Raw genomic sequence first — 22,932 nt, 5'->3', positions numbered from 1 at the left:
CAACAAAAGCTGGAAGATGGACACCCTGTTTATCATCTATCCGAGGGACGGCGCACACATTGGTGAACCGCCCTGCTGTGAAACACCGAGATAACCGTTTATAGCCGGGGCGGGATTCAAACCCAAACTAGACAGCTCAGAGGCGAGTGTGCATATCTCTGGACTATCCTACGAGCCCCTATTGATGGTAGTTTTCTCATTTTACATTCAAATATAAATCTGAAATATCAATAAAAATACAAATAGGTATCATTCTCATAGGTGAGAAAGCAATTAGTCAATATAGTGGTGACTGATTTGGATAGTGTATTAATAAAACTTTAACTAACAACTTGTATTCTTATAACATTGTGATATTATTAATAATATAATTTAATTATTATATTGTAATTAAGAAAATGGAATTTAAAAAATCGAATTGCCAAAATAAGTTTTAACAAAGAGATAAGCCAACCTAACCCAGTTTAAAAACACCAACACATGCCCGATGTGTGTTCTATGACATATCGGACGTGTGTTTTCCTAGATAGTTCCAACCTCGCCAGCTATGGATGGATTCTAAGATAGAAACCGAGCGATTAAAGAATTAAACCAGAAATACTCGCCAAAACAGAACATTTTCAAGTGGGAATTAGGGCCTGGTACACTGAATGGAATGCATCCCATTACACATAGTCCCCAGATTGGTTGCAATCCTGAGTCATCGTAGTTGTCAAGTTTCAGGTCTCAAGATTTGTTTTGAGTGCCGTAAAAATCCATTACATTTTGATTGTCTATTTCCTACAGCGTGCACAATAAAAACTTGATTCCATCACTGTTCATGCAGGTTGATGGGGACTCTACCTGCAAATAGATGCAAATCCAGTTAGACTGAGTTTGAGTCATTGAAATAAAGGCCAAAAACCATAAGGCAGCAATTATGAAGGAAAATGAAAGTCTATAAGAGATCCAGCAGTCGAGCAAAAGTTTTCCAAATGAACACTTCTTAAAGTAGATTAATTAACATTAGATTACATTAATGAACAGGATTAGGCATAATTAAATTGATATATGTGGGAAAATTACACGCCCAGACCAGAAATTACTCTGGTGAACCGTACCAATGCTCTGCCAACTGAGCTGTCTGGGCAACCCTGAGAGGACCTGGGTTCGATTCCTGGTCTGGGCGTGTAATTTTCCCAGACATATCAATTTAATTATTTCTAATCCTGTTCATTAATGTAATTGTTTCACTACGCTCCCAGTGGTGTTTGTAATAGCGGACATGGATTTGTCCCCCCATTGGAGGAAGACCCTCTCTTGAGCAGGCTATTGGTGCTCCTCTGGTTGGCAGCGAGTGCCCTGAAAGTAGTGATGGAAAGAGAGTGGCAATCATATGTGTGGGGAAATTGCATGCTCAGTCAGGGTCACCCAGATAGCTCAGATGGCAGAGCACTGGTATGGTTCACCAGAGGACCTGGGTTTGATTCCTGGTCTGGGCATGTAATTTCCCCACATATATCAATTTAATAACATTAGATTGTTGATTTTTCTCCCTCTCTCCTTTCTGGTTCATTACATACAGTCCAAGCCATTCAGAGCAGCCAATTTACATCCACTGAGGAAATGTCATCTCAAACGTCAAGCTCTTATCATTCAGGTAGATTTCAGGTAAGACCAGTGGAATGGGCTTTGGGCCTTACATTATTGCAAATTTAACAACTAAACTCTCTCGTCTTGAAATTGTCTCTAATTGTTTTTTTCATTTTGCAGGTCTCCACTGCCCCCACCACCATCTTGCCGAAAGCAGAAACATCAGGCTCACCCAATGTCACTGCATCATTATCGCTTGACAGCATCTTGACCACTTCCTGTCGCACTATCTCTTCTCTGCCAAGAAATCCCCCGGCTCTTACTGCTCAGCCAGCACTTATTGGTCGCTTTAAAGTGACGCCTGCATCTGAAGGCCAAAGTTCATCATGTCAAGACCATAATTTGGTCAAGCCACTCAGGTCTCCAGGCCAGTCTGGAGACCCAGCGGACTCTGGGATTGAGAGCTGGTCTTTAACGGCTCCGTTGCCTGTTATAGACACCAAAGAACTGTCGGAAACATTAGATAAAAACCATGAAGTCATTGGTAGGGCAAAGGTAATGCCAGCAAATTCTCAAGTGAAACCATTAGAAACAATTGAGGTTCAGCAAGATGATGAAGTCTTGAGCGAAGAGGTTGGTGCAGTTGGAGGGACAGGCCTCATGGACACAAAGGTTCGTGATGGTGATAAGGGGAGGAAAAGCCCAGAGGAGCTGCTGAGGAAGCCACCAGGGACGTTTCTACCAATGTCGGCACATTCATCATATATAAGCAGTGACAATGACTCGGAGGAGATTGAGGATGATGACCTGAAGCAAGCCCTGAGCAAGCTGCGTGAAAAGTAAACCATCTCAACATTATACTTTGGATTACCCTAAAGTTGTCAATTCTTACCTTCAATTACTCACTTGTCTTTCTTTTTTCTCTTTATTCCTCCATGGCTTCTTTTACCCTTTATGCATTTTTGCTAACTATTCTGGCCTGAACTTTTTGCCAGAGTATTATATTAGTTAATCATGTAATCTTTCATTTTTTTGGTAAAATCTATAATTTGGGATTCTCATTGCAGCAAGTCCTTGTCGATTCAACTTTTTTGTTGTTGCAATTCTTTGCAAAACTTCATTTGTTACCACTTCTGCTTCTTAGGCATCTGAAGGAGCTTGCAGAGTTGCAGACCCAACAACGACGAGAGATGGAAGATGTATACCGTCATCTTGGCCATGTGCCCTCTGCCCTTTTTCTGCATCCACCACCATCTGGACATCGACGTCGACGTCCGAGCAAGGGCCGGAGTGCACGCATGTCTCGCCTAACATCTCCCCAACCTCTAAATGGTGATTCTCGTTCCAATTGCCAATTTGACTTTGGGAACGATACCCTACAACCCAGGGCTTTTTTTAGTGTAGAGATTTTTGATGTTGTTAGATGTATTCATAAAGCCAGCCTTTTACTATGAATAGGGGAAGCTGAGGTACATTTGGATATCCCCTCTCACACCAATTATTGGCCAATGATATTAAATGCCAACACATTGCCATTTAATATCAAAAGATCCAAGAATAGCTATCTGCTAAAAGGAATGTCGTGATGCACTCCAGTTCCCCCTACACCTAGGTAAGGCCTTCTCTGAAAAAAGCTAGAAAAACACTTAAAAATAAAATAAAATTAGGTGATTCAAAAATGCAGGTGCCAAACTTGGAAATATATATTGTCACTGTTTTTATTAATTTTCAAATTGATTTGTTCCCATTGATTCTTAGCTTCAAACAGCACTATAGCCAGGTCAAATCCAGGATTGTGAATCCATATCCTCTGGGATATTCCTCTCTGGGATACTCTGGGGTAGGCAGATAGTCTTAACTGTTTGAGTGCTGAATTTTTCCAGTATGCAATACGAAAATATGAGATTTCTTCAGGCAAATTGAATAAAACGCATGTATTGTTGAGAAGGCAACCATAGGAACAAACACTTAAATAGGAACAACAAACATTACAGAGGGTTAAACAAGGACACGGGCCACAATCGTGGCCAACCGAATATTCCAGCATGTTCCAGTGAGGCCACGATCGTGGCCAAGAGCAATCAAACAGTTAAGGTCGCTTACCTCTTTCCCTATTTCTAAAGCTTGTGTTTTTTTTTTTGTTTTTTTTTGTTGTTTTTTTTTGTATACAAGATCGAGGCTCGTGAAAGAGCTAACATTAATCACACAAAAAGACAAACCGACACACAAAACACAAAAAACAAGGGGAGCGGCAGACAAGATGGGGAGAGAGGGGGAAGGACACAAAAGAGAGGGGGAAGAGGGGGAAGGACACAAACACAACATTTGAGAGCAGGGACATCGGGAGGACTTGGGGGGAGGTGGGAGAGGAATAAAACATATGAACACTGCAAGGACTCTGGGGTGAATTACCGGGGGTAGAATTTTTTTTTTTTTTTTGTATACAAGATCGAGGCTGGACAGAAGGGTGAAAGCAAAGCAACCTACAAGTGCAACACATTTGTGGGAACCTCTGCAACAGTGTTGGGAAGAACTTCCCGAATAATATTTGATTTCCATTGTAGAAAGAATGCCACGAGTGTGTTCGGCGGTTATATCTGCAAAAGGCGGCTACTTTGCTGAGTCTAAAATTTAAATTAAATTTTGTTAAACAAAATGATTATATGATTTCTTTTTTATCTCCAATTGTTTATTTGTTCTATGCTTAATTTAAATTTTTTATGTCATTTTATTATGATCCAGATCATATGTATTCATTGTGTATGATCATATGTATGATCATGTGTATCATATGTATGATCATTCATTGTGTATCATGTGTATGATCCAGATCATATGTGTTCATTTTATTATGTTATGATCCAGATCGCCATTGAATCGGTTGGTAAATTACTAGCTCAGGTAATTGGTTTCAATCCTATAACAGATTAAATTGTATCTGTATAAGCAAAATAAATCCCTCCATTTCTACTCATCATCCCTAAATAATAAATGTCACTTATCTATCCATATACGTTGGCCAGATTTAGGATATAAATGTGTACACTTGATATAAAGGTGCACCGGTCATTCTACTCTGGACATGCTGCTTCTGCTGTCTCAACAATGGATGGAGGTCCTCATTGCCAAACAGGAAATCAGAGCTGTCTCCCTTGTCACGTGACAGTGACATATACAGTCACGTGAAAAAGTAAGTACACCCCCATGTAAAGTTTTGACTTTTTCAACATATTTCAACAAACAGCTATTTGATCTTCATTTCAACAATATTGATAGATAAAGGTGATATAATCTATCTATAATTCCAGTAATCTCTGTCTGTACGTCTGTACGTCTGTACGTTTGTTTGTCTGTGACCGCTGTTTCTCGACAACCACGGGTCCGATATACTTTTAACTTGCCAGGTATATTGCTGGGGACCCGAGGATGTGCCTTTTCAAGGTTTCATATTAATCGGACAATTACTTACCGAGCTATGTCCAAAAAACGATTCAACCAATCAGAGAGCAGCGAACGATCGCGTGTGCCGAACGTGGAGGACACACTCTGCCTCGGATGGCACATTTGAGAGCGTATTCATTTATTTCACGTTTGCAAACTATGTTGGCGTTAAACTATGTTTTACAACTAATAAAAACGAATTTGCGATTCATTCGCTTTCCTGCGCGTTTGTGCACGCGATGGCGATTTCTTTACCAAACTCCGGAAGCCGTTCGCTTTGGACCAAACCATTGCATGTAAATAGAGGGGGGGGATTGTCACCGTACTCGCAAGCCGTTCGCTTTGGACCAAACCATTTCATGTAAATAGAGGGGGGGGATATAATTTTAGATATAGATATAGTACGGGCAATGCCCTAGTCTATCTATAATTCCAGTAATCTCTGTCTGTACGTTTGTTTGTCTGTGACCGCTGTTTCTCGACAACCACGGGTCCGATATACTTTTAACTTGCCAGGTATATTGCTGGGGACCCGAGGATGTGCCTTTTCAAGGTTTCATATTAATCGGACAATTACTTACCGAGCTATGTCCAAAAAACGATTCAACCAATCAGAGAGCAGCGAACGATCGCGTGTGCCGGCGTTGCGAATGGACCAAACCATTCCATGTAAATAGAGGGGGGGGGGGGGTTCTGTGGTCGTTGCGAATGGACGAAACCATTTCATGTAAATAGAGGGGGGGGATTGTCACTGTACTCGCAAGCCGTTCGCCGTTCGCTTTGGCGTTGCGAATGGACCAAACCATTTCATGTAAATAGAGGGGGGGGATATAATTTTAGATAGATATATAGTACGGGCATATATATAGTACGGGCATGCCCTAGTATAACAAATATCATGAAACATTTACATTTTGTAGTCCATTGTATAATTTAAATAAACATAAATGCAAATTTCGCATGTGGAAAAAGTAAGTACACCCCATGAAATGTTTTTTATCTTTTTAACATATGTGGACTTATCAGTATTTGATCTTCATTTAAACAGTATCTATAGATAAAGGTGATCTAATTGAACAAAAAACAATGAAGAACTGACTTTGCAATAATTTATTCAACAAAAAATTAACAGAGATGCCATTTCCTTCTGTGGAAAAAGTAAGTACACCCCTGGCTCTAATAGGTGGTATTGCCCCCTTTGGCAGAAACAACCTCAAGTAGGCGTTTCTTATAACTGTCTACCAGTCTCTGACATCGACTGGGAGAAATTTTTGCCTACTCCTCCATGCAGAATTCTTTCAGCTGTGGGATGTTTGAGGGGTTTCTTGCATGCACAGCTCGTTTCAAATCCCCCCACAACATCTCAATGGGATTTAGATCCGGGCTTTGACTTGGCCATTCCAGAACCCTCCATTTCTTTCTTTTCAGCCACTCCTTGGTGGATTTACTGGTATGTTTAGGGTCATTGTCATGTTGCAAGGTCCACCCTCGGTTGAGCTTCAACTTTCCGACAGATGGCCTCACATTATCCTCAAGCACCCTCTGGTACAATGAAGAATTCATCGTGGATTCTATGATGGTGAGTTGCCCAGGCCCTGATGCAGCAAAGCTGCCCCAAACCATAATATTTCCACCACCATACTTTACAGTTGGTATCAGGTTCTTGTGGTCAAATGCTGTCTTTGGTTTTCACCAAACATGTCTTCTGGTACTGTGGCCAAATAGCTCTACCTTTGACTCATCTGTCCAGAGCACAATGTTCCAGAAGTGCTGGTCTTTGCCGAGGTGTTCATTGGCAAATATTAGTCTTGCCCTGATGTTCTTTCTGGACAGCAAAGGTTTCCTCCTGGCACACCTCCCATGTAGATCAAATTTGTGCAGCCTTTTTCTAATGGTAGACTCGTGCACTTTGACCTCAGCAGTGACAAGAGGTAGCTGTAGGTACCGTGATGACATTCTGCGGTTCTTAGAGACTTCTTTCAGCATCGTGCGGTCTGCTCTTGGGCTGAACTTGCTGGGGCGGCCTGGCCTGAACAAGTTGGCAGTTGTTTGGAATCTTCTCCACTTGTAGATGATCTTCCGGACAGTCGAATAATTGATTTTAAATTGTTTGGAGATCTTTTTAAATCCCTTCCCAGACTCGTAGGCATCTATAACCTTCTTTCTGAAGGCCTCAGAGAGCTTTTTTGATCTAGGCATGGTGACGCCGCACACTTCAACAACAAAGAGCAAAGCAAACTAAATGTCTGAGGTTTAAATAAGACAGGTTCCTCTAAGATCCTCTCTAACGATGTTGTAATCATTTGCACCTGAGCTGGTGCACCTGATTCTAATTTTAGGTATTTGATGTAGGGATAAATGTAGGGGTGTACTTACTTTTTCCACATGCGAAATTTGCATTTATGTTTATTTAAATTATACAATGGACTACAAAATGTAAATGTTTCATGATATTTGTTATATTATATCACCTTTATCTATCAATATTGTTGAAATGAAGATCAAATAGCTGTATGTTGAAATATGTTGAAAAAGTCAAAACTTTGCATGGGGTCTACTGACTCTTTCACGTGACTGTATATCACGTGCCTTCGATAAGGTTTGGCACCCCGCTCTGCTCACCAAACTCTCCTCCTATGGTATCCATAGAAATCTCCATGCATGGCTTGCAGACTTCCTCTCTGGTCTTTAGTCAATGTGTGGCCCTGAATGGATTTCTCTCATCGCCCCTTCCTGTTCAGGCTAGAGTTCCACAAGGCAGTGTTCTGGGCCCTGTGCTTTGTCTGGTCTTCATCAATGATCTCTCCAACTCTCTGGAAAATCCTCTCTATCTCTTTGTTGATGACTCCACTCTCTGCCGCTCCATAACTCATCACTCAGATCGGCAGTCTGCAGCCTCCTCACACTCTGCAGACCAAAATCAGACTGGTTAAACAAGTGGAACATGTCTTTCAATCTTGACCAACCTCACACTCTCACAATGTCTCTCCAAAAAGACCGACTGGACAACCCTCCCATCTACTTTCTCAACAATCCTCTCCAAGAAGTTCTGTCACTCAAGATTTTGGGTCTCACTATCTGCAATGATCTTTCCTGGGAAAATCACAATTCCAAGTTGGCCTTCAAAGCTTTCAGAATCGTTGGAATCTCCTGCGATGAAGATAACTCCGAGGGACTTTCACTCACTCACCGCAGGCAGGTTAGTGGTCTTCCATGCATGGATTGCGGACATGGCTTGTGGATCTCCCGATTCTACCGACTCCTCTCCAGCCTAGCTCCCCCACCTCTGTCTGTGCTCTGTCCCCCAAATATTCCTGCAGGTCGCACAAGATCTGCCAGCAACCCTTTTCTGGTGAAACTGCCAAAATCAAGACTCTCTGCTCACCTTCACTCTTTAATTCCTCTTTTCTCCCGCCTCTGGAACAAACTCCCTCACTCTCTTCAATCCCACTCTTCCCTCCAGGTCTTTAAAACAGCTGTTCACCACCATCTCTTATCTTTCCCCATCGAAAACCTTGATCTTTTCTACCCCTGTTAATTCACCCCAGATCCACTTTTTTGAAATACCAACTTCTTTCCTGGAAGTCCGAGCAGTATCCATGTGTTTTGTACCTCTCTCACCCCCCCCCCCCCACCCACCCCCTTTCCTCCCCCCCAAGCCCTCTTCCTCACACAGATCTCCCGATGCCCCTGTTCTCTCCTGTTGTACTTGTGTGCTTCCCTCTCTCTCCCCATATTTTCTCCCGCTCCCTTTATCATATGTTTTACGTGTCAGTTTGTTTTTTGTGATTAATGTTCGCTCTTACACGAGCCTCGATCTTGTATACAAAAAACAAACAAACAAAAAAACACTTGGGTATGGTTACGCTGTTTGAGGATATCTGCATTTATTATCTCACACACGTGAAGCAAAAAGTGGGATTAAGCAATTGGTTCACTTCTGTCTGTGTCCGTCCGTCCATCTACAATCATCAGTTTATGACTGATGAATATACTTTCAATTGTGTGTTTGAGAGTTTATTTTATTGAATTTTATTTTTTGAACATGAATCGGAAAACGAACCTGTAGCTTAATAGTACTTTCACTATGAATTTGCCCCGATTGCACGTATGCCGAGAGGAGTGAGATAACTTTTTTGCTCTGTCTGCCTGTCTGGTAATGAAACAAGGTTGAAAATCATTCCAAACAGGAAACTTACTGTTTTAAGCATGCCATAAAGGACAAAAACAACAGGCATGAAGAACTAATGTAAGAGGTTGAATAAGGTGGTGTAAAAGACACTGCATCAACGGCGCTAAACTTCCGGAATATATTTTTATACGGCCTTTAAAATAATTATTTATTTAAATTGTATTATATTCTTGAACACTGCATGTATTCTATGAATTCTCTAGTTTGTGTATGTTTGACACAATTGTTGTTTTTAAGTATGGTACAGTAAAGCTGAAATAATTTAAGCTTTACTGTGCCATACTTAAAAAGATGGTGTGTGCTGCTTCCTTGCTTGACGTTGAACATTTAAACGGATAGAGCATGGATAAACAAGTCTGGGAAGGTGATGACAAACCACCCAGTACAACCCTTATCAATAAACTGCTTCGGCAGTACCAACGCTCTGTTTTGTTTCTGCAACTTGTTTCTGTAACAATAGAAACTTGTTTCTGTAAAGAGTACGGTACGTCAAATTACAGTGTCTCACGTCAAATTACTCTACTGCTACAGAGTTTCATTCATCAATGAGGTAGAACTTATTTAAAACACGTTTCTTTTAAAAAATACCTATTTCACATTTCATGTTGTTTGTTTTTTGCAAGGTCTAAGGGTCATGGAAAAGCCATCATACAAATCATACACAAACATGTAGACAGAGACACAATATTTGACATGAGACAAGCACAGTCAGTGACCTTGGGGGAAGTGACGTATCTTCCTGAGGCACTCTGGGTTCTGGCCACTCCATCTTGTGACGTCGCTATTCTCTCCGCAGTCAGCGGGGCAATTAGTGAGAAATCAGTTTAATATCTAAAAAATGTTTTTAAATCTCCCTTTCTTTTACCTTCCAGCACTTCCTGCAGTGTCACCCGAAAATGCACCTGCCAATTTTCCACTCAGACCTTCACCACTTTCTTGCAATGTCAGCAACACAAGTGGCAACCCTGGCAGTGCTTCTATTCCTATTGGTCAACAAACAATCGTGGTCCCACCTGTAACATCAGCGCCGTCACATGGCCTTCGTTCTTCGCTCTCATTCAGTTCTCTGCATTCGGGTTCTTTCAGTGACGGGCCTGTTTTTGTTGAAAATGCTCCTCGACCAGGTAAGTTATATTCACAGCCTAACTTATTCATGCATAAGTCTATCCTGTTATATACCTCTTTGAGGTCCATTGACCTGGCAGAAATATTCCAACAATGTACCTGAAATATTCCAGGTACATTGGCAGGTCATTGCAAAGATTTCCCCTTTGGGTGTATGACTTTGCCTTGCATTAATAGGAATAATAACCTGACAAAACATACATATGTGACGATCATACATGGGTGTAGTTGTAATCTCCAGTAATCTGCAAGATAAGATTTCCAAATGCTATTCGTCTGCTTCTTGAAAATCCCACCGAGAGCACAATTGGACTTGCACTGTGCACATTTGGATTTCAAGTGCTTTTTTTCACATGCTCTTAACAGTTGGATGTACGATGCATTTAAGGTTGCTTGTCTTTACACCTTTTTTATAGACTGACTCTTTCTGTACAGATATGTGGCTTACAAAAGAGCTGGAGGACATTTTGCATACTGAGAAATTGGGGTTGATCAGCAAAGCTTGAGCAGCTGTCGTCTGCTGTTCAATATTAGCATGAGATTGCATTGAGCCATCTTTAAGATCGGAGGGAAGAGTGAGATTTTATTAGCCATAGGGAGGTAATTCCTTGGATATGAAAAGGTTGGGGAGGGGAGACGGGACGGTTAGCAAAAACTCTTGGGGCTAATAGTCCATCCCATGAAACCCCACAATTTTGACTTTGACCCTTCACTCCCCCCCACCCCCACCTCCACTGCATGCCAGGTGGGGTTGACCCCACCCCACCACTCCCCACCCCAGTTTAGCTTACTTTCTTGGCATCGTAATGGACATAGAAAAATGTCTACCTTCATTTCTGCTTGTTTCTAGGTCAAAATTTAAGTCATGTTCAATTTCATCAGTTTTGCATCCCCCATCCCACAAGGTGATTTGGATATCATTTTTGACTTCAGGATCTCATCCTATGTTTTGTATCCCCTACAATTTTGTATACTAGCGGGAGTACCCTTCTCGGGCCGAACAAACTGCACATTCACGGAAATGCACTTTATAATTTTTGTCATTTTTGAAACAGGTTTTATTGATCATAACACATCATATTCCATGTGATCACATTCGAATCTTGCAATACACTCTTGTTGCGTTTATTGTGATGACGTTTTCTGCTGACACAAACGGCACCAATGGAAACCAAAACAAGGACAGATACATTCAAAGCACACCGCTCCCATGCCAAATAATTAAATATCCTACAGCGCGGCATTGCCGGGGCGCTACTGGCGCCTGGCAATACCACCGTGCAGCTCATAGGGACAGCATTGGGAGGGAGAGGTGCACAAGAATTGATTGATTAATTGCATAATTAAAATCAATAAATGATGATCATAAAATGTTTTCTTAATCAATTGGCTAATAGCATACCTAAACCACTAGTGCTTCATCTGAAGCTGTAACTTTTTGAAAATTAATTAAATAAGTCAGTAATAAAAAAAATTAATTGATTAATCAAGAAATAATTCATCAATAAATTGATTAATCAATAAATCAAAAATATTTTTTATAGCCACATCACTTGGTCATTGGCATGTCCAAATATCATCTTCCTAACTCAAAAGGTGCCTGAGATAATGCCCAGAAGAGAAAGGAAATATATAAGTACTTAATTAATCGATAATAATTCAGTAACTAATCAATTAATTGATTAATCAAAAAACAAAAAATACCGTTTTTTGACAATGTACTTACTCACTATTGTGCCCAAATTTCAGCTTCCTCGCTCAAATGATGGCTGAGACATCGCCCAGACAAACAAACAAACAAGAAAACAAACAAACAAACAATCAGAGTGAAAACTGAGTACACCCTTTCAGTGTGCGTCATTGCTGAGCCCCCTTCTGTGCCCGGCAATGACATTATGCAACGCCTGGAAATGGCATAGGAAAGGAGCGGTGTACAATATGTAAATTAAACATTTCATCCTGTATCGTATTTAATTACTTTCATTTGTAATGGTTTGTTTGCCGCGACCAATCGATGAGTGAAGGGAAAAACAGGCACACCCAATTGGTTAGCGCCGTGACCAATCGACAAGCGAATATTGGTGACATAGCTACAGCCACACAATCTCTATTATAGTAGATGCAGGCAAAACAAAGGCAAATTTGATACTGAATTATCTCAGATTAGCATTCATACAGCCCATAGAACAAAGAGCGTTTTAGAATAATCGTTTTTATAGCCAAAGGAGGTTAAGTACATACATAAGTAATTGATGCCTTTGTTTTATTGCTTTAAACTTAAATTAAATGTGAATGTATACAATTAAACATCATCCAACTTCAATTTTTATACTATACTAGCAGAAGTACCCGGCATTGCCGGGCGGGGGAGGGGAGGGGAGGGGGAAGAGGAGGGGAGGGGAACGGGGGGGGAGGGGAGGAGAGGGGGGGAGGGGAGGAGAGGGGGGAAGGGGATGAGAGGGGGGGAGGGGAGAAGAGGGGGGGGGAGTACCCGGCATTCCGTGTATAAACGTGAGGGAGAAGAGGGGGGAGGGGGGGAGGGGAGGAGAGGAGAGGAGAGGGGGGGGGAGGGGGAGGGATGGGAGAGGAGAGGAGTGGGGGAGGGGGAGGGGGAAGAGGGGGGGGAGGGGGAGGGGGGAAGGGGAGGGCCAGTCAACAATGACGTTGCAGTTCTCATGGTCAGAGAGAAGCACAACAATCGCGACATCGTCCTGAATCTTCGCAACAGCACGAAGCGGATTTTGGAGACTCACCGATCCTGTGACGCCCTCCAGTACTGGCGTTGCCGGGTGGGGGAAGGGAGACCCGTACATTCCCAGCCCGTACATTCGCCCTCTCGACTCAAGCTCACTCGGACAAAAGCCTCGCACAAATTACACCGTGAAGGCCCAATGACCATGTCTATGCCACAAATCAAGTACGTGAGCGAGTCCGGCGCACTGAATTGAAAATATATAGAACGCTCATACTCCGTGAAAAGTGAAGCCAACTGGCGGCGGGCATGGAACATCACGTGATCGCTCTGAGCAAATCAGCGCGCTGCTCTGCCACCGGTCAGAATCCGTGTATAATATTCCTCGCTGAAAAAAAATCTATGTGATACATGCTACTATCTATGCTAAATCATGCTAATCATGCTAAAATCTATGCTACTTGCTGTGAGTTTATGGTGGCAAGGAACATCACGTGATCGCGTCACGAACATCATTCGTGATCACGTCATCACGTGATCGTGATCGTCATCAATGAGCGCGAATGAGCGAATCAGCGCGCTGCTCTGCCACCGATTCAGATTCCGTGTATAATATTCCTCACTGAAAAAAAATATGGATCTAAAGATGAAAGAAAAAAAAACCTATGTGGTGTGAATGGCAATGTTCCTCGCTGAAATGTGAAAAAACGCAATCGCTTTTCGCTCTGAAATACGTGCGAACGTGTAACTGAGTTAATGGCGGCAAGGAACATCATGTGATCGCTCTGAGCGAATCAGCGCGCTGCTCCGCCACTGGTCAGATTCCGTGCATAATATTCCTCGCTGAAATGCGCTGAGGTAAAAATATGGTAAAAAAATATTATGAAATAAATTTCCTATCCCCCACAAGTAACCCGGTGTGGTAATCGAAAACCGATTCAAAATGGCCCCTCGCTACGACTTTCCACGATCGCATTTTATTTTCACCACTTCAAATCGACCGATTTTTACCAAATAAAATACCGCACTCGATGCACGGATGTCATGTTTGCGGCAGAAATTGAAACAGATTATAATTTGGGAATAAAATCAAGGCGTGCACAATGAAACAAAATCTCCTCAGAATCGAAAGTCCTGAGGTAGCACAGGGACGGGGCGGGACGTGGTGACGTCACTGCGTTTCAGCCTTAAAATCCAATTTTATATATATATATATACAGTCATCCCTCGCTATATCGCGGTTCACTTTTCGCGGCTTCGGTACATCGCGGGTTTTTCTCGCTAGTATATGTAAAATTATATCGCCGATTTTTCGCTATATCGCGGGATTTTGCGGTATAAATGTATTTTTATATACTATTATTTTAAATATTTTTGTGGTAAAATAAGCATTTTCTAGCCTAAAAAATTAAAAAACGTAAAGAAATAAGAAAAATACAGTATTTAAAACATATTACAAGAAATAAAATACTGTACATAGTGTACAGTAGAAGGGTAGACAAAGAGTCGTGCGTATGGAAAACGCCAGTACATTCATCATCGTCATCACCTTCATCGTCATCAGTACTGCACAGCTAATTCATCATCATCTTCATCACGCAAGTTGTAGTATTGAAGAGCCGGGGCTCTTGCTTGATACGGACGAAATGACGGGCAAGACACAAACTCGTCCGAGAAGATATTTATTCTCAAAACCAACTCGGGAACACTGAAAAGCCCATTTATCGGGCTGCATTATAAAGCACAACCAGAAACCGAAAGCCACGCCTCTCAAGCGTGGCGTGCTTCGGTGGTCACGTGATCAACAGGTGTAGCTGATTATACCCGCAAAGCGCGGCACGCTTTAGCGGTCACGTGACCAGCCACTCTCGCGCCGGGAATCCCCGCCGGTGACGTCACCGGCTGGAGCAAGGAGATTCTGATGCTGGTCTTGCTTGGGGAACCCATGGGTAGCTACAGTATCTTCAATGGTGAGTACCCATTAGAATTTTATATGTTGTTAAAATTACGTATGTTTAAGAGTGTAAAAAGTGTTTAAGAGTATAGGAAGTGTTTATAAGAGTATGGGAAAGGTTAATAAGAGTGTGGGGAGTTCATAATGCTTTAAAATATATAAAAAAAAAAATAAAAAAAATGGTCGCTACTTCGCGGATTTTCGTCTATCGCGGGGGGTTCTGGAACGTAACCCCCGCGATAAACGAGGGATCACTGTATATATATATATTTTTTTGTATACTGAATCGAGGCTCGTGAAAGAGCTAACATTTACTTCACAAACAAATCAACCAGACAAACAAAACACACAAAAAGAGGGAGTGGAAAACAAGATGGGGAGAGAAGGGGAAGCACACAAACACAACATTTGATAGCAGGGAGATGTGTGGAAGGGAGAGGGCTTGGGGGGAGGAGGCATGGGAAGGGGGGGGGGGTGGAGGGAGAAGTATAAAACACAAGGACACCAAGGACTTCCAGGACAGAAGTTGGTATTTCAAAAAAGTGGAATTGGGGTGAAATTAGCGGGGGTAGAAAAGATCAAGGTTTTGGATGGGGGATGGATGGGTTTTGCAGCCCTAAGATATAACTCCATATTTTGAATAACTCGATCAATTTTTGCCCAATCTTCGCCAAATAAAGGTCCCCGTTACCTACAGATACCCCTCTACCCTCCTAGGGGCGAAGTCAGGATGAATTTCGTAGGAAGGGGTAGGGGTCCCTACTCGCTGATAATATTCCTCGCTGAAAAAAAAAATGGATTTAAAGATGAAAGAAAAAAAAACCTATGTGGTGTGAATGGCAATGTTCCTCGCTGAAATGTGAAAAAACGCAATCGCTTTTCGCTCTGAAATACGTGCGAACGTGTAACTGAGTTAATGGCGGCAAAGAACATCACATGATCGCTCTGAGCGAATCAGCGCGCTGCTCTGCCACCGGTCAGATTCCGTGCATAATATTCCTCGCTGAAATGCGCTGAGGTAAAAATATGGTAAAAAAAATATTATGAAATAAATTTTTAGGTCGGCCATGTTCTTCCCAGGCTCAATGGCCATGTCTGTGCCAAATATCAAGTACGTGAGCCTCTCCGTTTAGGAGTCTATCGGTAACATTACACACACACACACACACACACACACACACACACACACACACACACACACACACAAACTGTGTTTTATATATATAGATAGTGATAGTTGCATTGATAAGAGACATTTGTTTGTCAATATTTCATATGGTTTTGCAGCCCTAAGGTATTTTGTACACTTTTATCTTACAGGCACTGAGAATCTAGGTGTACAAATAAACTTGTAAACGAAAGACATTATTTTGACAAACTGATGCTTTATATCTCATTTAGTTCACAAAACCTCCAACGAAATATAAAGTTTTCCCTTGTCAACATGCATTATATAACTATAAATGCTATACATCCGTTGACTGAGATCAACTGTTTACTTACGATTTTCTTTTAGTTTAACGCACACAATGATGAAATAGTCCAACAAATATACTTAATATTTATCATGACACAAAACTTGGTCTTCATTGTCACTTTCATCACTGAGGATCTATGCATGGGTTCACTCTTCTGTTGGAGCAGTCTTTTGGACAGCAGCATGCATTGATACATGATGAATACACTGCTTTGCAGGAGCAACACCTGGTAGCACAGGGAGTTTCACATCCACAAGTATACTCCAGGATAACTTCTGGAGCTGGCTCTTTCGCTGTCCAATGAATAGACAATATATCATTGGATAGAGTCCACCCATGGCCATATGGGCTCGGTACATCAGGTTCTGACTCCAAAGCACGTTTCCAGATTGCGGCTTGGTAGTTGGCTTGCTGTGTGTGATTCGTCATATATTAGTCGTGGCCAAAAAATATTGGCACCCTTGCACTTTTTTCAAATAACTCACAATTTTCTCTAAAAATAAGTTGAAATTGACAAAAGTATTTGGTCTCCACAATTCTTTATTTCCCTGTTAATATCACAGAACCTTTCTTTTTCATTCAGAACTTAATATTAAAGCGCGGCGTTACGCGCGCTGCTTGTGAGCAAGGAGGAAGCGGACAAGCGGTAACATATAAACGTCTTTATTGTAAGACTACACTGTAACACTGAAATGTTCCGGGCTGGTCGCCCGGTGTATATCATGAGGCCACGCCTACCCCTCGGGCGTGGCCACCGCCCACTTGGTGCGTGGAATGATGTCACCACGCCAGTGGGCTTTTGTGTCCGCCACACGCGCCCCCCCAGAATTCCCGCGCACCTGGAGGGCCAGTTTGCGGGGCAGACGAATGACCCGGCCGAAGCGCCCCCTGGCGATCGGCGGCGTCCGAGGTGCAGGGATGCCAGGTGGGATGCCCCTGGCTGCCCCTGGGATGGGTGCAGGACCGGGGGGCGGCGTGGCGGCGGGGCTGGGCGGTGCCGGGGGTCCGCCCGCAGGAGGGCGGCCCCGACGTGGGGGTCGGGCCACTGGCGGTGGATGGTCCACATCGAGGTGGGCCGGCTTGAGGCGGTCTACCGAAACGCGGTCAGGAGTACCGCCGATGTCCAGGGTGAAGTGCTTCGCCCCGGTCTCCAGCACGCGGAAAGGCCCGTCGTACGGGGGCCGCAGTGGTGTCCGATGGGCATCGTGGCGGACGAAGACGTACTCCGCCGTGCGAAGCTCCGGGGCGACGTGCGTCGGTGGGTGCCTGTGGCATGCCGTTGGCACCGGGGCGAACCTCTGGGCGGTCTCTTGCAGAGCGGAGCGCTGCTGTGCCGCGGACCATGGTGCCGTGGAGTCGGGGAGGAACTCGCCCGGCACCCGCAGCGGTTGCCCGAAGACCAACTCCGCCGCGGATGCGCGCAGGTCCTCCTTGGGCGCCGTCCGGAGGCCCAGCAGGACCCAGGGGAGCCTGTCGACCCAGCCGCCGTCGCGGAGGGTGGCCCGGAGCGCGGCCTTCAATGAGCGGTGAAATCGCTCACACAGGCCGTTAGCCTGGGGGTGGTAGGCCGTGGTTCGGTGCAGCCGGACCCCGAGCCCCTGCGCAACCGCCCCCCAGAGCTCCGAGGTGAACTGGGGGCCGCGGTCGGATGAGATGTCTGAGGGGGCGCCGAACCGGGTGACCCAGGTGGCGATGAAAGCCTGCGCGACATCGGCCGCCGTTGTCGACGCCAAGGGCACGGCCTCCGGCCACTGGGTGGTGCGGTCCACCATGGTGAAGACGTAGGTGAAACCCCGCGAGGGGGGCAGAGGTCCCACCAGGTCCACGTGGACGTGGTCAAACCGGCGTTCCGGCACCGTGAACGGGGCCAACGGGGCCTGGGTGTGCCGGTGCACCTTGGCGCGCTGGCACGCGAGGCACGTCCTGGCCCAGCCGCGGACGGCCTTCCGGAAGCCATGCCAGACGAACTTGTCGGCGATCAGCCTTTGGGAGGCCCTCGCGCCCGGGTGGGACAGGCCGTGGATGGCGTCAAACACCTGGCGCTGCCAGCCCGCGGGCACAATGGGGCGAGGACGCCCGAGGGAGACGTCGCACAAGAGGGCCGTGCCCGCGCCGTCGAACGGCACCTCGGTGACGCAGAGGCCTGTGACGGCGGTCCGCAAGGCCTGGACGTCGGGGTCAGCGGCCTGGTCCGCTGCCATCCGGGCATAGTCGATGCCGAGGTGGACTGCGTGGGCGACGGCCCGGGAAAGGCAATCCGCCACCGGGTTGTCCTTCCCCGCGACGTGCTGGATGTCCGTCGTGTACTCGGACACGGCCGAGAGGTGACGCTGCTGCCGGGCCGACCACGGCTCAGTGACCTTGCCCATCGCGAAGATCAGCGGCTTGTGGTCGACGAAGGCAGTGAACGCCCGGCCCTCGAGCAGATGGCGGAAGTGCCTGACCGCCAAGTGAAGTCCGAGCAACTCGCGGTCGAAGGTACTGTAACGGCGTTCGGGCGGGCGAAGCTGCCGGCTAAAGAACGCCAGCGGTTGCCAAGCTCCACGCACCCATTGCTCGTGCACCGCGCCCACCGCGTAGTCCGAGGCATCGGTGGTGAGGGCGATCGGTGCATCGGGCGCCGGGTGCGCGAGCATGGTGGCGTTAGCCAAGGCGAGCTTCGCGCCCGTGAACGCCGTGTCCATCTGCTCGGTCCAGGTAACGTCGCCTTTGCCCGGCTTACCTCGGAGAGCTTCGTGCAGGGGGCGCAGGAGCTGGGCGATACGGGGCAGGAACCGATGGTAAAAGTTCACCATGCCCAGGAACTCCTGCAGCCCTCTGATCGTGCGGGGGCGCGGAAACCCCTTCACCGCCTCCACCTTGGCCGGCAGGGGGACGGCTCCGTGCCTGGTGACACAGTGCCCCAGAAAATCGATTGTGGCGGCGCCGAACCGGCACTTTGCGGGGTTCACAATCAGGCCATGCTGGCCCAGGAGTTCGAAGAGCGTGCGGAGGTGGCGTAGGTGCTCTTCGCGGGACGCGCTGGCGACGAGGATATCGTCCAGGTAGACGTAGACAAAATCCAAGTCGCGCAGGACGCTGTCCATCAGTCGCTGGAACGCCTGAGCCGCATTCTTCAGACCGAAGGGCATGCGCAGGAACTCGAAGAGTCCGAATGGCGTGATGACCGCCGTCTTCGGGACGTCCTCCGGCCTGACGGGGACCTGATGGTAGCCGCGTATGAGGTCCACCTTCGAGAAGAAGGACCTGCCCGCCAAACGGGCGGAAAAGTCCTGAATGTGGGGGACGGGGTAGCGGTCGGGAGTCGTGGCGTCATTGAGACGGCGATAGTCCCCGCAGTGGCGGTTTTCGCCGCGGCGGTGGGCGGGGCGTGGCAGCGTTCACGAGGTGCGTATCAGCATGCTGCTGAACATCAGCGTGCTGCTGAACATCAGCGTGCTGCTGAACATCAGCGTGCTGCTGAACATCAGCGTGCTGCTGAACATCAGCGTGCTGCTGAACATCAGCGTGCTGCTGAACATCAGCGTGCTGCTGAACATCAGCGTGCTGTAGAAGATGATGCTGTGGAACATGCTGCTGAACATCAGCGCGCTGCTGAACATCAGCGTCGAATGCCGTGACGGCCACGCCGACGCTCGCCCGCGTGTCCGAAGCGGCGAAGTACTTGTCCGCCTCGGCCGCCAATGCTCGGGGTTCCGTTAGCCCGGTCCCGGCCAACGCGAGGCGAACCTGCGCTGGAAGTTGGCGATGGAAAAGCGCCCGGAATAGCGAACCGGGGGCTTCGTCGCCCAACAGTGACAGCATATGGTCCATTCGGACCGACGGGCGCGTCTCACCGAGCTCGGGGAGATCCAGGAGGTGGTCGGCCCGTGCGTCGTCCGTGAGGCTGAACGTGGCTAGGAGTAGCCGCTTGAGTGCCTCGTACTTGTGGCCTTTCGGTGGGTGGCGAAGGACGGACACAACTCGAGCGGCCGTGCCGGGCCCGAGGGAGGCGACGACGTGGCAATAGCGCGTGTCATCGCCGGTGAGGTGCCGAAGCTGAAATTGGGCTTCGGCCTGGACGAACCAGACTTCGGCCTGAGCCTCCCAAAATTCCGGAAGTTTGACGAAGTCGGCCATGGCGATGGCGTCGCGTGTGGAAGGATCGCTCCGGCAGATCCAACGTCGAGGGTCACCAGTAAAGCGCGGCGTTACGCGCGCTGCTTGTGAGCAAGGAGGAAGCGGACAAGCGGTAACATATAAACGTCTTTATTGTAAGACTACACTGTAACACTGAAATGTTCCGGGCTGGTCGCCCGGTGTATATCATGAGGCCACGCCTACCCCTCGGGCGTGGCCACCGCCCACTTGGTGCGTGGAATGATGTCACCACGCCAGTGGGCTTTTGTGTCCGCCACAATATATCCTTTTAAATCAGAAAATACAAAAAATGGCATTGACAAAATGATTGACACCCCAGACTTAATATTTGTCACACAGCCTTTGGACAAAATAATTGCAGTCAAACGCTTCCAATAGCCATGCATGGGCTTCCTACATCTCCCTATTGGCAGTTTGGCCCACTCTTCTTGTGCAAAGTGCTCCAGTTCTCCCAGATTTGAAAGGTGCCTTCTTCCAACTGCTGTTTTCAGATCTCCCCACAGGTGTTCAATGGGATTTAGATCTGGACTCATTGCTGGCCACTTCAGAAAAGTCCAGCGTTTTGTCTTGAACCATTCCTGTGTGCTTTTTGAAGTGTGTTTGGGGTCATTGTCCTGTTGCAAGACTGATGACTGTCGACGGAGACCCAGCTTTCTGACACTCGGTTGAACATTGCGCTCCAGAATGCCTTGGTAATCTGATTTCATGATGCCATGCACACATTCAAGGTGCCCAATGTCAGAGGCAGCACAGCAACCCAAAAACATCACTGAACCTCCTCCATGTTTGACTGTAGGAAAGGTGTTCTTTTCTTTGAAGGCTTCATTTTGTTTTCTGTAAACATAGAGATGATGTGCTTCACCAAAAAGCTTTAAGTTAGTCTCATCTGTCCATAGGACATTTTCCCTGAATAATTTTGGCTTGTTCAGGTTTGTTTTGGCAAACTCCAGTCGAGCTTTCTTAGCAATGGGGTCCTCCTGGGTTGACTACCATAGAACCCCCTTTCATTGAGGTGGTGATGGATGGTGCGAGTTGGAAATGTCGTACCTTGTGTCTGAAGGTCAGCTTGAATCTGTTTGGCAGTTGATCGAGGTGCTTTCTCCACCATTCGAACAATCCTTCACTGCAATCTTTGATCACGTTTTCTCTTGCAGCCACGTTCAGGGAGGTTGACTACAGTGCCATGGGCCTTAAACTTCCTGATAATATTGCATACGTTGGACACAGGAACATCAAGGTCTCTGGAGATGGACTTGTAGCCTTGAGGTTGTCTATGCTTGGCTAAAATCTTGTGTCTGACCTCCTAAGACAATTCTCTGGTTTTCTTTCTTTTCTCAATGTTCATTGTGGTATATTGACACAAAACAGCAGAATGACTCCTTTTCTCCATTCAAACTGGTTGAATGAGTGATTTTTCACCCCTCAGCCCAAATTGCGCTAAGGGGTATTGTTGTCCGGGCGTCCGTAAACTTTTGGTTTCCGTCAATTTCAAGGAGAACGGCTTTTCCGATTAAATCCATTTTTGCAGTGTGTGTTGGGGTTGAGTAGAGCAAAGGTTCCTTTCGAAAATGGGCGCGCTGCGATTTTCAATATGGCCGCCACCGGCAGCCATCCGGGCGTCCGTCAACTTTTGGTTTCCGTCAATTTCGAGCATAACGGCTTGGCCGATTAAATCCATTTTTGCAGTTTGTGTTGGGGTTGAGTAGAGGAAGGTTCCTTTCGAAAATGGGCACGCTGCGATTTTCAATATGGCCGCCACGGCAGCCATCTTGAAATTGGTTTCCATCAATTTTGAGCAGAATGGCTTGTCCGATTAAATTCATTTTTGCAGGGTGTGTTGGGGTTGGGTAGAGGAAGGTTCCTTTCGAAAATGGGCGCGCTGCGATTTTCAATATGGCCGCCACAGTAGCCATCTTGAAATTGGTTTCCATCAATTTCGAACAGAACAGCTTGTCCAATTAAATCCATGTTTACAGTGTTTGTTGGGGTTGAGTAGAGGAAGGTTCATGGGTGCGCTGCGATTTTCAATATGGCCGCCACGGCAGCCATCTTGAAATTGGTTTCCGTCAATTTCAAGCAGAACGGCTTGTCTCATTAAATCCATTTTTGCAGGGTGTGTTGGGGTTGAGTAGAGGAAGGTTCCTTTCAAAAATGGGCACGCTGCGATTTTCAGTATGGCCGCCACGGCAGCATTTGGTTTTGGCCATGGCAGCCATCTTGAAATTGGTTTCCACCATGCATGGGCTGAGGGGTTACGCCCGCTTTGCGGTGCTATTTATTTTTATATTGCAGGCACCTGTAACTCACCACAGGTAAGTTCAATTCCAAAGTAAAGGAG

The 22,932-nt window shown here is 46.1% G+C and overlaps 1 protein-coding gene across 3 annotated transcripts in view; it reads left to right on the top strand.

Annotated features, from left to right (window-relative positions):
- The window catches only part of LOC137425137 (serine/threonine-protein kinase WNK2), a 192,308-nt gene that overhangs the window by 153,039 nt on the left and 16,337 nt on the right, over positions 1-22,932 (top strand). For all 3 annotated transcript variants that reach the window (XM_078776345.1, XM_078776346.1, XM_078776344.1), the window contains 4 exons: positions 1,565-1,650; positions 1,753-2,411; positions 2,717-2,904; positions 10,078-10,329. In XM_078776345.1, the coding sequence (XP_078632471.1) occupies positions 1,565-1,650; positions 1,753-2,411; positions 2,717-2,904; positions 10,078-10,329 (1,185 nt within the window). The remainder of the gene's footprint in view (positions 1-1,564; positions 1,651-1,752; positions 2,412-2,716; positions 2,905-10,077; positions 10,330-22,932) is intronic.

This window comes from Myxine glutinosa, chromosome 4 (assembly GCF_964187855.1).
Source record: "Myxine glutinosa chromosome 4, kmMyxGlut1.1, whole genome shotgun sequence".
NCBI classification, from domain to species: Eukaryota; Metazoa; Chordata; class Myxini; order Myxiniformes; family Myxinidae; genus Myxine; species Myxine glutinosa.
This window is presented reverse-complemented; position numbering and strand designations above follow the sequence as displayed.